This window comes from Schistocerca americana, chromosome X (genome assembly GCF_021461395.2).
Source record: "Schistocerca americana isolate TAMUIC-IGC-003095 chromosome X, iqSchAmer2.1, whole genome shotgun sequence".
In the NCBI taxonomy this organism is placed as follows: domain Eukaryota; kingdom Metazoa; phylum Arthropoda; class Insecta; order Orthoptera; family Acrididae; genus Schistocerca; species Schistocerca americana.
The window spans coordinates 1,011,119,535-1,011,131,917 of record NC_060130.1 but is presented as its reverse complement, the minus strand read 5'-3'; the positions used below and the strand labels follow the sequence as shown (position 1 = coordinate 1,011,131,917).

General features: G+C 38.6%; 1 protein-coding gene across 3 annotated transcripts in view; it reads left to right on the top strand.

Annotated features, from left to right (window-relative positions):
* The window catches only part of LOC124554806, a 185,420-nt gene that overhangs the window by 140,559 nt on the left and 32,478 nt on the right, over positions 1-12,383 (top strand). For all 3 annotated transcript variants that reach the window (XM_047128462.1, XM_047128463.1, XM_047128461.1), the window contains one exon: positions 3,065-3,188. In XM_047128462.1, the coding sequence (XP_046984418.1) occupies positions 3,065-3,188 (124 nt within the window). The remainder of the gene's footprint in view (positions 1-3,064; positions 3,189-12,383) is intronic.

Genomic DNA, 12,383 nt, shown 5'->3' with positions numbered 1-12,383 from the left:
CGTGCCATGTGCTTTTTGAGTGGGAACAGCAACTATATCGCTCACAACCCATCTCCCTCGAAATGTTGCATCCTGCAAGCCTTATTGTCCATTTGACTTGATGACACACCATAAATCCAGTTCGTGTTTGTTGAAAGCTCACTTTTAACTGTCTATAAGCAACGTTACCATACCGTACTTAAACCGTCACTTTCGCGCTGTGTAATCTCTGTTCTGCATCTGAACGGTTCCAGAACACATCTCTCTCTACTGCCAAATTGACGCGCCAACCTGCATTGTCCACGTTCTCAGGGATTTCCCTCACATTTAAACATTAATTTACACTATGCCAAGTTCTCTATTTACAAATGGACATACCATAACATTACCATATTCAATTACAGTCATTTTATATTTTTTACCGTACATAATAATATTATCCTAGTTTAATGCTTCTTTATTTCGTCGTCCGAGCGCAGCACTATTCAGATACTGTCTTACTCGTAGCGCTATTTCATTTGACTGCCACCAGGTGGAAGCACCTGTGCTTTTGTTTGCGCAACTATCCAACAGATGGCATGAGCGTTCACTTTTCATCTACTGCGCCTTTTCTATGCTTCGTTGTGGCATTACAACCACCATTCTCTATACTGGCTCTCTAGGCAAAAGGATCCGTTGGATCGACTAGTGAGATGGCATGGAGGGTTCAGAAGTATGATGTTACAGTGATATACGAAAGCAGATGCAAATGCAAGGATGCCAACCGCATTTCAAGGAATCCATTGGTGGAACACAGCAGCACGGATGAAATCTCAGTCGTCTCTGCACTAAATGACATAGCTGCTGAACAGAGGGAAGATCCAGGCATTGTTGAGCACTATAGAAGCCTCAGAGAAAGAGGAACTGACCAGAAGAGAATTTCAGTTAATAAACGGAGCATTGTATAAGAGGAACTAGTGCTTGTCACATGAGCTCATCTATGGCTGGGTATCACGGCCAGGTTTCAGCCGATCTGTTGGTCACTGTGTGAGGCACTGTAAGCAATGCCCCCAATGGAACCACATGCCGCATTTACCTGGTGCTGTAAGCAATGCCACCAATGGAAGCACATGCTGCATTTACCTCTGAGGCTTCTGATACAAATCTTGCCTGTAGCAGCACCATTCCATTGAATTGGAATTGACCTTTTGAGGTTCCTGAAGTCAACAAATGGGAATTGACTACCTCATGTGCTGCACTGCCACCAAAGCTGATCTGACTGCTTAAGCTCCAGAAATTACAAGGTTCCCCGTATAGACATAATTCTAAAGCATGAAGCAATTTGATTGATGATCTATGATAGTGGAAAAGTTTTTCTGTCAAGACAAGTATCAGAGGTAATTTGATATTGTGGCATAAACCACAAGATAACTGCCTACCATCCACATATGAATGGCCTCGTAGATTGCTTTAATAAGACGTTGGCAGATACGCTCTTGTGTACATTGATGTCAAATGGGGAGACTGGGATACTGTACTGCTCTTCATGTCATTTGCATTTAATGCAGCAAAGCAAGATGTTGCAGTCTTCACATCATTCTTTCTACTCCACAGTCATGGGGCTGAAACAACAATGGGTACACTGTTCCCATTTCATCTGGACAGTACTCAGGATGACTACATGAAACATCTCATCACCAGGATTAAGCAAGCAAAATGGCTGGCTTGCATACGCACTGTGGATGCCCATGAGGGCTAGGAGCACTAGAGGCTAGAATGCCAAGCACTGGCCAGTGAGCTACAGCCCAGGATATTTTTTACGCTTTTGCAGAAAGTGGGACTATCAGAAAAGTTACTAAAGCGTTACTTTGGGCCATGTCATAGCCTACGTCGCTTGTCAGTTGTCACATACGATGTAAAGGATTATGATCCTTCATCAAGAAGACAAAAGCTCAAAGACATTGTCCATGTCCTCCATATGAAGCCACACTGCAGTACCGAGGCGCAGATTGACAATGGGTGCTTCCCATTCAAGGAAACTGAAGACACTCTAGGCGACCACAAAGCTTTGACCAGAGGAGCCACTTTCGATGGTCATCATCACTAAGAGGATGTGACAACATAACCAGAACGTAAGTATACACCAGCACTTTGATACAGAGGACCATTGACAACATCTAGATCCAGGGTGCTGCAGTCAACTCCAATGAGAACTTCTGAAACATCGGATTACTGTTTCTCCAGCAGAGGGAGCAATGCTATGAGCTGTGCTGCACGTGTGGCATAGCGGTTAGCATCACTAACTGGCGTGCTAAGGGTCACCAGTTCAAACCAAACCACAAGCAGTTATTTGTTATTTAGTATTTACCATTTATGGAATGTTCTTGAATTTTGTTATGGTTTTTATGTTCTTCTGTTCTGGGATTTTCAGTGTTTGTATAAATTGCCACATGCTCTATTGAGTAATTTAGTTCTGTTCTGCTTGTATGTTGGTGTTCATAATAACTTTGCTTTCAGTGCTAAGTACTGTACTTCATTGATGACCCTACTTTGGATATGGATGTGATTGTGGGTACAATATGAAGATATTAGTATGTCTATGTATACAGTAGTTCGAGGTGCCCCTAATAGTTTTGTGACTGCTCTCACTGATGCACCAACTAAGTGGGAACTGATAATTGGGCCTTGATGAACTATGTAAGGTCAAACATGACCATAATTCAGCACAGCATCACAACAATTACAGATGTAATAGTGTCTCAGGACTTTCATAGGGGTGTTATACTGAAATGGGAAAATAAAAGATGGTGTCAGTCTGTTACAGGTAAAAAAAATGGATTCTGTAGGTGAAATATTTGTATCTGGGTGTTCATATTGTTGCCCAACCTCTGTGTATATTATGAGAATATGAAAATATAGTTTATTTTTTGTAGGTTCTCTGTTTCTATTGTCTCAGGTGAGATGCTACATTTATGAATTTTGCTAAATTCTTTCAGATACAATATTTATAGGATCAGGTATTACATATACTTACTTAAATTACTACATATACTTACTTCAGTTTAAAAGGACTCAATCTTTATTTTTTTTGCTGTTAATTTCCCAGGTCCAGTTTCAGTAAACAGGATACATGATGTCCCAGATCAAGAAAAATCTTGGTACTCTTCGACTCATCATCCAGTTCGTGGGGTCTCGTCTGAATGTATTGAGTCACAGCATGATCGTGAATGGTATGAAGTATTATTTGTAATTAAAACCAGTAATATCATAGTTCATTAACAGTGATGCAATTTTTTCATCAGATTTCATCCCCTCCTCCCTCAGAGATGGCATGCGGCCATTCAACAGTCTTTTATGTAAAACAGTAAGATATATCAGTTCATTATGAGATACATAATATGTGTGTCAAGTCAGGAATCAAATCTGGTCTTGTAACACTGGTCTTTAGCACTTTGACCAAGAAGTACTTGGGAGGCTGGGTTTTATTTGCATTTTTTTATTTGGTCAAATCAATTGTAGAAAAAGTGCCAGCTATTAATTCTCTGTATCTGTGAAATGTTTTTCCTATTTTTCTTGTAGCTTAAGCCTGAAATTCCTGTTTTGCCAGACTGCTCCTCCACCTCCTCCTGATACGATGAGGCTTTGATGTAATTAACTCTGAGTACCTGAATTGAAGTGATAGAAATCAAATGGCATTGACTATTATTGGCGGCGTTGTGGTCACAACTGCCTTTAGGTAATAGATAGCTCGACATTTTATGTGGTTAATAATGTTCTTGTTGTTGCTGTTGTTGTTATCACCTCAGACTGAAGACTGGTCTGATGCAGCTCTCCGTGCTACACTATCCTGTGCAAGCATTTTCATCTGTGACTAACTACTGCAACCTACATCCTTCTGTATCAACTTACTGTCTTTATCTCTTGCGTTTATGATTTTTATCTGCCACATTTCCCTCCGATACTGAATTGGTGATTCCTTGATTTCTCAGAATGTGTCCTATCAACCGATCCCTTCTTCTAGTCAAGTTGTGCCACAAATTTATCTTCTCTCCATTCTACTCAATACCTCCTAATTAGTTATGTGATCTACCCATCTGATCTTCAGCATTCTTCTGTAGCACCACATTTCAAAAGCTTCTATTCTCTTCTTGTCTAAACAATGTATCGTCCACATTTCACTTCCATACATGGCTACACTCCATACAAATACTTTCAGAAACAACTTCCTGACACTTAAATCTATACTCGATGTTAACAAATTTCTCTTCTTCAGGAACTCTTTCCTTGCCATTGCCAGTCTACATTTTAAATACTACCTACTTCAACCATCATCAGTTATTTTGCTCCCCAAATAGCAAAACTCATTTAATACTTCAAGCGTCTCATTTCCTAATCTAATTCCCGTAGCATCACCTGATTTAATTTGACTACATTCCATTATCCTCATTTTGCTTTTGTTGATGTTCAGCTTATATCCTCCTTTCAAGACACTGTACATTCCGTTCAGCTGCCCTTCCAGGCCCTTTGTTGTCTCTGACAGAATTACAATGTCATCAGCGAACCTCAAAAGTTTTTATTCCTTCTCCATAGATTTTAATTCCTACTCCGAATTTTTCTTTTGTTTCCTTTACTGCTTGCTCTATATACAGATTGAATAACATCGGGGATCGGCTACAACCCTGTCTCACTCCTTTCCCAACCACTGCTTACCTTTCATGCCCCTCGACTCTTACAACTGCCATCTGGTTTCTGTACAAATCGTAAATAGCTTTTCCCTCCCTGTATTTGACCCCTGCCACCTTCAGAATTTGAAAGTGAATATTCCAGTCAAAATTGTCAAAAGCTTTCTCTAAGTCTACAAATGCTAGAAATGGTTTGCCTTTCCTTAATCTATTTTCTAAGATACGTCGTATGGTCAGTATTGCCTCACGTGTTCCAACATTTCTACGGAATCCAAACTGATCTTCTCCAAGGTCGGCTTCTACCAGTTTTTCTTCATGTGTAAAGAATTTGTGTTAGTATTTTGCAGCCGTGGCTTATTAAACTGATAGTTCGGTAATTTTCACATCTGTCAACACCTTCTTTCTTTGGGATTGGAATTATTATAGTCTTCGTGAAGTCTGTGAGGGTATTTCGCCTATCTTATACATGTTGCTCACTAGATCGTAGAGTTTTGTTAGGCCTGGCTCTCCCAAGGCTGTCAGTAGTTCTAATGGAGTGTTGTCTACTCCCAGGGCCTTGTTTCGACTTAGGTCTTTCAGTGCTTTGTCAAACTCTTCACGCAGTATCGTATGTCCTATTTCATCTTCATCTACATTCTCTTCCATTTCCATAATATTGTCCTCAAGAACATTGCCCTTGTATAGACCCTCTATATACTCCTTCCACCTTTCTGCTTTCCCTTCTTTGCTTAGAACTGGGTTTCCATCTGAGCTCTTGATATTCGTACAAGTGGTTCTCTTTTCTCCAAAGGTCTCTTTAATTTTCCTGTAGGCAGTATCCATCTTACCCCTAGTGATATGCACCTCTACATCCTTACATTTGTCCTCTACCTCCTCACATAATGTACCCATCTAAACTTTATCATTCTTCTGTAGCACCACATTTCAAAAGCTTCTATTCTTTTCTTGTCTAAACAGCTTATTACCCATGTTTCACTTCCATACATGGCTACACTCCAGACAAATACCTTCAGAAAAGACTTCCTAACTCTTGAATCTGTATCCAATGTTACCAAATTTCTCTTCTTCAGAAATACTTTTCTTGTCATTGCCAGTCTACATTTTATATCCTCTGTACTTTATCTGCCATCAGTTATTTTGCTCGTCAAATAGCAAAACTCATCTACTACTTTTAATATCTTGTTTCCTAATCTAATTCCCTCAGCTTCACCTAATTTAATTTGACTACATCCCATTATTCTTGTTTTGCTTTTGTTGATGTTCATCTTATATCCTCCTTTCAAGGTGTTGTCCATTACGTTCAACTGCTCTTGCAAGTGCTGTCTCAGACAGAATTACAGTGTCATCGGCGAACCTCAAAGTCTTTATTTCTTCTCCCTGATCTTTAATTCCTACTCCAAATTTTTCTTTGGTTTCCTTTACTGCTTGATCATTCTACAGATTGAATAATGTCAGTGACAGGCTACAACCCTGTCTCACTGCATTCTCAACCACTGCTTCCCTTCCATGCCTGTTGACCCTTATAACTGCTGTCTGGTTTCTCTACACATTGTAAAAAGTCTTTTACTCCCCGTGTTTTACCCCTGCTACATTCTGAGGTTATTTTGCCTGTCTCATGCATCTTGCACACCATATGGAATAGTTTTGTTATGGGTAAGTCTATCAGTAATTCTGATGGGATGTTTACTCCAGGGGCCTTGTTTTCTCTTACATCTTTCAGAGCTTTTCAAAGTCTTCTTGGAATATCATGTCTCCCATCTCATCTTCATCTACATCCTCTTCCTGTTCTACAACATTGCCTTCAAGTTCATCTCCCATATATAGACCCTCTATATATTCCTTCCATTTTTCAGCTTGCTCTTCTTTGCTTAGTACTGGTTTTCCAACTGAACTCTTGATATTCATATAGCTGCTTCCCTTTTCTTCTTTAATTTTCATGTAGGCAGTATCTATCTTTCCCCTAGCAAAATTTTCTTCTAAACCTTTACAGTTATCCTCTAGCCATTGCTCCTTAGCCATTTTGCACTTCCTGTCAATCTCATTTTTTAGGCATTTCTATCCGCTTTTGCCTGCTTCATTTTCTGTCTTTTGATATTTCTCCTTTAATCAATTGAATGCAATATATCCTGTGATAGGCCTTGTCTTTTTACCTATTTGATCCTCTGCTGCCTTCACTATTTCCTCTGTCAAGGCTACCCATTCATCTTCTACTGTATTTCTTTTCCTTTTACTAGTCAGTCATTGCCTAATACTCCCTCTGAAACTCTCAGCAACCGCTGGTTCTTTCAACTTATTTCCTATCTTCTTGCAATTTCTTCAGTTTTAATCTGCAGTTCACAATCAAAAAATTATGGTCAGAGTCCACATATGGCCCTGGAAAGGTCTTATAGTTTGAAATCTGGTGCCACATCCTCTGTCTTATTTTATAAAATCGGTCTGAAACCAGTTGGCGTCTCCAGGTCTCTTCCACATATACGGCCTTCTTTCGTGATTCTTAATGATAATTAAATTGTGCTCTATGCAAAATTTTGCCAGGGTGGCTTCATCTTATATTCCTTTCCTCCAGTCTACATTCGCCTGCAATTTTTCCTTCTCTTCGTTTTCCTGCTGTTGAATTCCAGTCCTCCATCACAGTTAAATTTTCATCTCCCTTAACTATTTGAATAATTTTTTTTTGTTTCATCTTACATTTCCTCAATTGCTACATCACTTGCGGAGCTAGTTCGCCTGCAAACCTGTACTGCTGTGATGGGTATGGGCTTAGTGTCTATCTTGGCTACAGTAACATGTTCACTATGCTGTACATAGTAGCTTATCCACATTCCTGTTTTCTTATTCTTTATTAGACCAACTCCTGCATTACCCCTATTTGATTTTGTATTTATAATGCTGTATTCACCTGACCAGAAGTCCTGTTCCTCCTGCCACCGAATGTGACTATTCCCACTATATCTGACTTCATCCTCTCTATTTCCCTTCTTATATTTTCTAAACTACCTACCTGATTAAGGGATCTAACATTCCATGATACAACCCGTAGAATGCCAGTTTTGTTTCTCAGATGTTGACATGCTCCTGAGTGGTACCTATTTGGAGATCCAAATGGAGGACTACTTTACCTCCAGAGTATTTTATCCAAAAGGATTCCATCATCATGTAACCATACATTAGAGCTGCATGCCCTCAGGAAAAATTAGAGTTGTAATTTCCCCTTGCTTTCAGCTCTTCGCAATACCGGCACAGCATGGCCTTTTCGGTTGATTTTACAAGGCGAGATTAGCCAATCAACCCGACTATGGCTCCTGCAATAATTGAAAATTCAAGTGCCCTTCTTCAGGAGCCACACATTTGTCTGGCCTCTCACCAGAGGTGTTTGCATTTATGTAATGGCTATCTGTATTGCTGAGGCACATGTGCATCTGTAATCTATAGCATCCGTAATCTCAAGCTCAATTACATGTAACATTTTAGCAAGTGTTAACTTTGCTTTGGCTAGCTAAATTTGATGGCAACCAGAAAGCTGTTAATACTAGCTAGTGTCATTCAGTTTCCTGTGATTCTGCAATTCCTATCAGTCATCCCCAAGAACCATCTTACAACGTGCATATAGTAATGTAGCTGGTTCCTCCAGTGCTGTAAACCCTGTGCTTACTTCAGCAACCGTGGTTGAGGTAACAGAGGTACATTGTGTATAAGAGGTAATGGGCATCCTGGTCTCAGTGGCTATATCTTTAAGAAGATACTGTGTAACGTTCAACTTCAGTGTGTGCATATCACAGGAAAGTCAGTTATTGTTGAGAGTAAACATTCAGTCAACTTCAACATCTGAGGTGTCTGTCACATCACAATTGCATTACATTTCCTCAAGTACACAGGACCCTATCTCAGCAGACTGTTTTCTTAGCTGCTTGTGTGATCAATTTGGATTCTAACAACTGAAAAACAAACTCCCAGTTGTTTGGGTTGGCAGTCAGGGTGTAGTAACATCCAGTGAAACAAGGGGACAAGCTGTCTTCAGCAAGTATCACCGATACTCAACACATTAACAGAACATATATAATGTGTCAGAATGTAGTTGTCGATGTTAAAAGAGAGAAGTCAGAAAGGGAGGGGAGATTTTTAAAATTATCTGCAGTTATTACTTAAAACAAGGGAAAACTGTGTACTGGAGATTTTTGTGTTGTAACAATTTCAGCACCTCAGCATAACCATGACTGTCATATGACAGTTTGAATTGCAGAACTCCTTGATATCTCTTAGAGACATTGCAATGTGACTTTACATCAAGCATATTTCATGAATTTGAGAAGATGATTTCTTTCAGCTTGGCATTAGATTTACCTGTTCACCAGAATGCACAGCAGATGACTATGTGTCTTACAACTGTGGTGGTATTTTCTCCATCCGGTGAGTGCTATAAATGACAAGAATTTGGTTCTTGTGCCATGGTATGTTAATGTTTGGTGGGGTAAAGGAAAGTTATCAGATTGGTGATAAGATGATCTCTTATCTGTCCATTCCCACAGGCATGTTTCAACTGTTCAGCAGAAATATAGCTTGGAGAAGACCATGAACAAAATATAAGAGTAACAAAACATGTAACCAAGTGATGTGGCTCAGTGTTTAGCACACTGGGCTCACATTTTGAAGTAGTGAGGATTAAATGGGGACAGTTTACGTAATCCTGATTTAGATTTTCTGTGGAAAATGCTGGGATGTTTCATTTCTAAGGACATGACTTATTTCCTGCTTCATTCTTGCCCTAAATGACCTCGTGCTCTATCTCTAATGATTTCTGTCAGTGGGATGTTGAGCCCGAAACTTCCTTCTTTCATTTATCAGAATATGAACTGCAGTTGTATCTACAAAGATTTACAGATTTTTAAAGCTATCTTTCATCTCTTCTGTAGATGGAAGATGCAAAAGCACAAAGTTGCAGAAGCTGAAATGTCTATGTTGAAGGCTATAGAAGCAAGTAGAAATCCAGTGATATGTAACTGCACTTGTAGGGGTGAATCTGCTAACCAATCTGTTGTCTTCAAACCAAAGGTAGGTCATATTGCTCATGGTGTTCCTGAATTTCCTGCTGTCTCACAGCAAACAATAATGACAGTGCCACCATTATCATCTTCTGCAATGAAAGCAGCTCTGTCTCCTCTTTTTCTGCAGATCGAGGAGGTGTATGAACGATTGGAACACATCTACCTGAGTGTCGATTAGAAATGTAACTTCACGTGGAAGGTATCCAGCTATACATTCTAATCTATTTCTCTTCATCCTTATGTTTGACAAAACAAAGAAACAAGAAAAGATAAACTATGGAAGTAATTAGCTTCCATAATATAGTGGAACATTAGTGGAACTGGGCTTCATTTGAAGGAACTGATCAGCCCATAGAAGTGTGTGCTTGTGAATTAATACTGAGAAATAGTTAACTTTTAATTGTAAATATATATAAATCTCCACTGGCCAATTTTGAATTGTTTCTGAGGAATTTGGATTCCTTACTATGCTATCTGTGAGACAGCAGCGGGCAGTTAATAGTCTGTGGTGACTTCTGTGCAGATTTTCTGAAGTATTCTGATAGGAAAAATGATCTGGAAACCTTATTTGAATTCTGCAATATGATCTCAATAATCAACTTTCCAACACGGGTGGATAAAGACAGTAGGACCCTAAGTGATAATGTTTTCTCTGGTGAAGCTCAAAGCAAGAAAATGACTGTTTACTGAGGAACAAATGGTATCTCTGATCATGATGCACAGTTAGTTAGGATAAATAACATGGTGCCTTACAGTATGGCTACTCCTCAGGGAAATCAGTTTGAATAATTAATGACTCCAGGACAAATGTTTTTTAAGAATAGTGTACAGATGACGACCTGGGATGAAATTTATGATGAACCAAATGCTAACATAAAATTTGATCATTATAAATTCATATCATCATTTGAAAATAGCTATCAACATACGCTAATCAGAAGGGACATTAACGATTTAAAACAACCATGGATCGCTAGAGGAATTAAAATATCATGTGAAAGGAAAAGGGAAAATGTACTTTTTGCCAAGAACAAGTAGAAATCCTGCAATAGTTGCACACTACAAAAACTACTCAAAATTAGTAAGAAAAATTATCAGAAAATCAAGGAAAGTGCACATTGTCGGAAGTCAGTGATTCCAACAACATACTGAAGGCTATATGGAATGTAGAGAAGTGAGAGACACAACAGGATAACATTACTGTTCAACTGAATACAAGGGCTATCAATGTGTCACAGACAGCAAATATATTTAATACTCATTTATTAAATGTAGCAGAAAGTATAGGGACAAACAGTTCCAGAGAAAAGTCACACCAATATGTTGAGAAACCAACCCTGATGAAATTCAGTCATATGAATATATCACCAACTTCTCCTTGAGAAAGTAAGAAAATTATACATTCTCTTAAAAATAAAAGCTCATCTGGTTTTGATGGTGTTTCCAATAAAGTACTAAAGATTTGTTCCCATATAATAATACCTGTCTTATCTGAATTTGTAAAGAATCACTAACTCAAGGCAATTTTCAAGTGAGACTGCAATATCCCATTGTTAAACCCCTCTTTAAGGAAGGTGATAGGGAGGACTTCAGTAAGTACTGGCCTGTTTTGCTACTGACATTTTTCAAAATTTATGAGAAGGTGATGTATTCTAGAATAGTATCTCACCTTAGCAACAGTATTTGCCTCAGAAAATCACAGTTGGGTTTTAGAAGAGTTGTTCTACTGAGTTGCCATTTACATGTTAACTCATCAAATTTGCATTAAATAACAAAATAGTGCCATTTGGTATTTTGTGTTACCTATTAAAGGCATTTGACTTTGTGAATCACAATATTCTCCTAGATAAACTGAAGTTTTGTGGGATTAATGGTGTAGCCAACCAATGGATAATGTAATATCTAACCAAAACAACGCAGAAAGGTTTCTGACTGGTGAGAAATCACATATGGGGTTCCCCAAGACTCAATCTTAAATCTGTTGTTATTCCTCATATGTGTAAACAATCTCCCATCCAGTATACAACAAACAGAATTAGTGCTTTTTGCAGATGACACTAGTGTTGTAATCAATCCAACCAGACATACAGCAATAGAAAAAAAATGGTAGACAAGTTTCTTAAAAGTATCATTGACTGGTTTGCTGTGGATCATTTGCCCTCAAGTTTAAAAATACAGAACATATTAAGTTCTGGACAGCTAAGGCTATTACACCAGTGATTAGGTAACACATGGTGAGGATTTAATAACTAGGGTGGAAACTCAAAATTCTTAGGTGTCAATACTGATGAGACTTTAAACTGGAAAAAGCAGATCTTGGAACTCCTAAAACAACTTAGTTCTGCCATATTTGCACTTAGAATCATTGCAAACTTTGGCGAGAGAGAAATTAGTAAGATGACATATTTTGCATATTTTCATTCAATAATGCCACACGGAATATTGTTCTGAGGTAATTCATCTTTCAGAAAGCAAGTCTTCTTTGCTCAAAAATGTGCTGTAGGAGTATGTGGTGCTCAGCTATCATCATCTTGTAGAGATTTCTTTAAGGAGTTGGGCATTTTGACTACTGCTTCGCAGTATATTTATTCCCTCATGGTTTGTTATAAATAATCCACTGAAGTTTAAATGAAACATTTCTGCACATAATTGCACTGCCAGAAGGAAAAATGACATTACTCCACATTAAAATAGTCTTTAG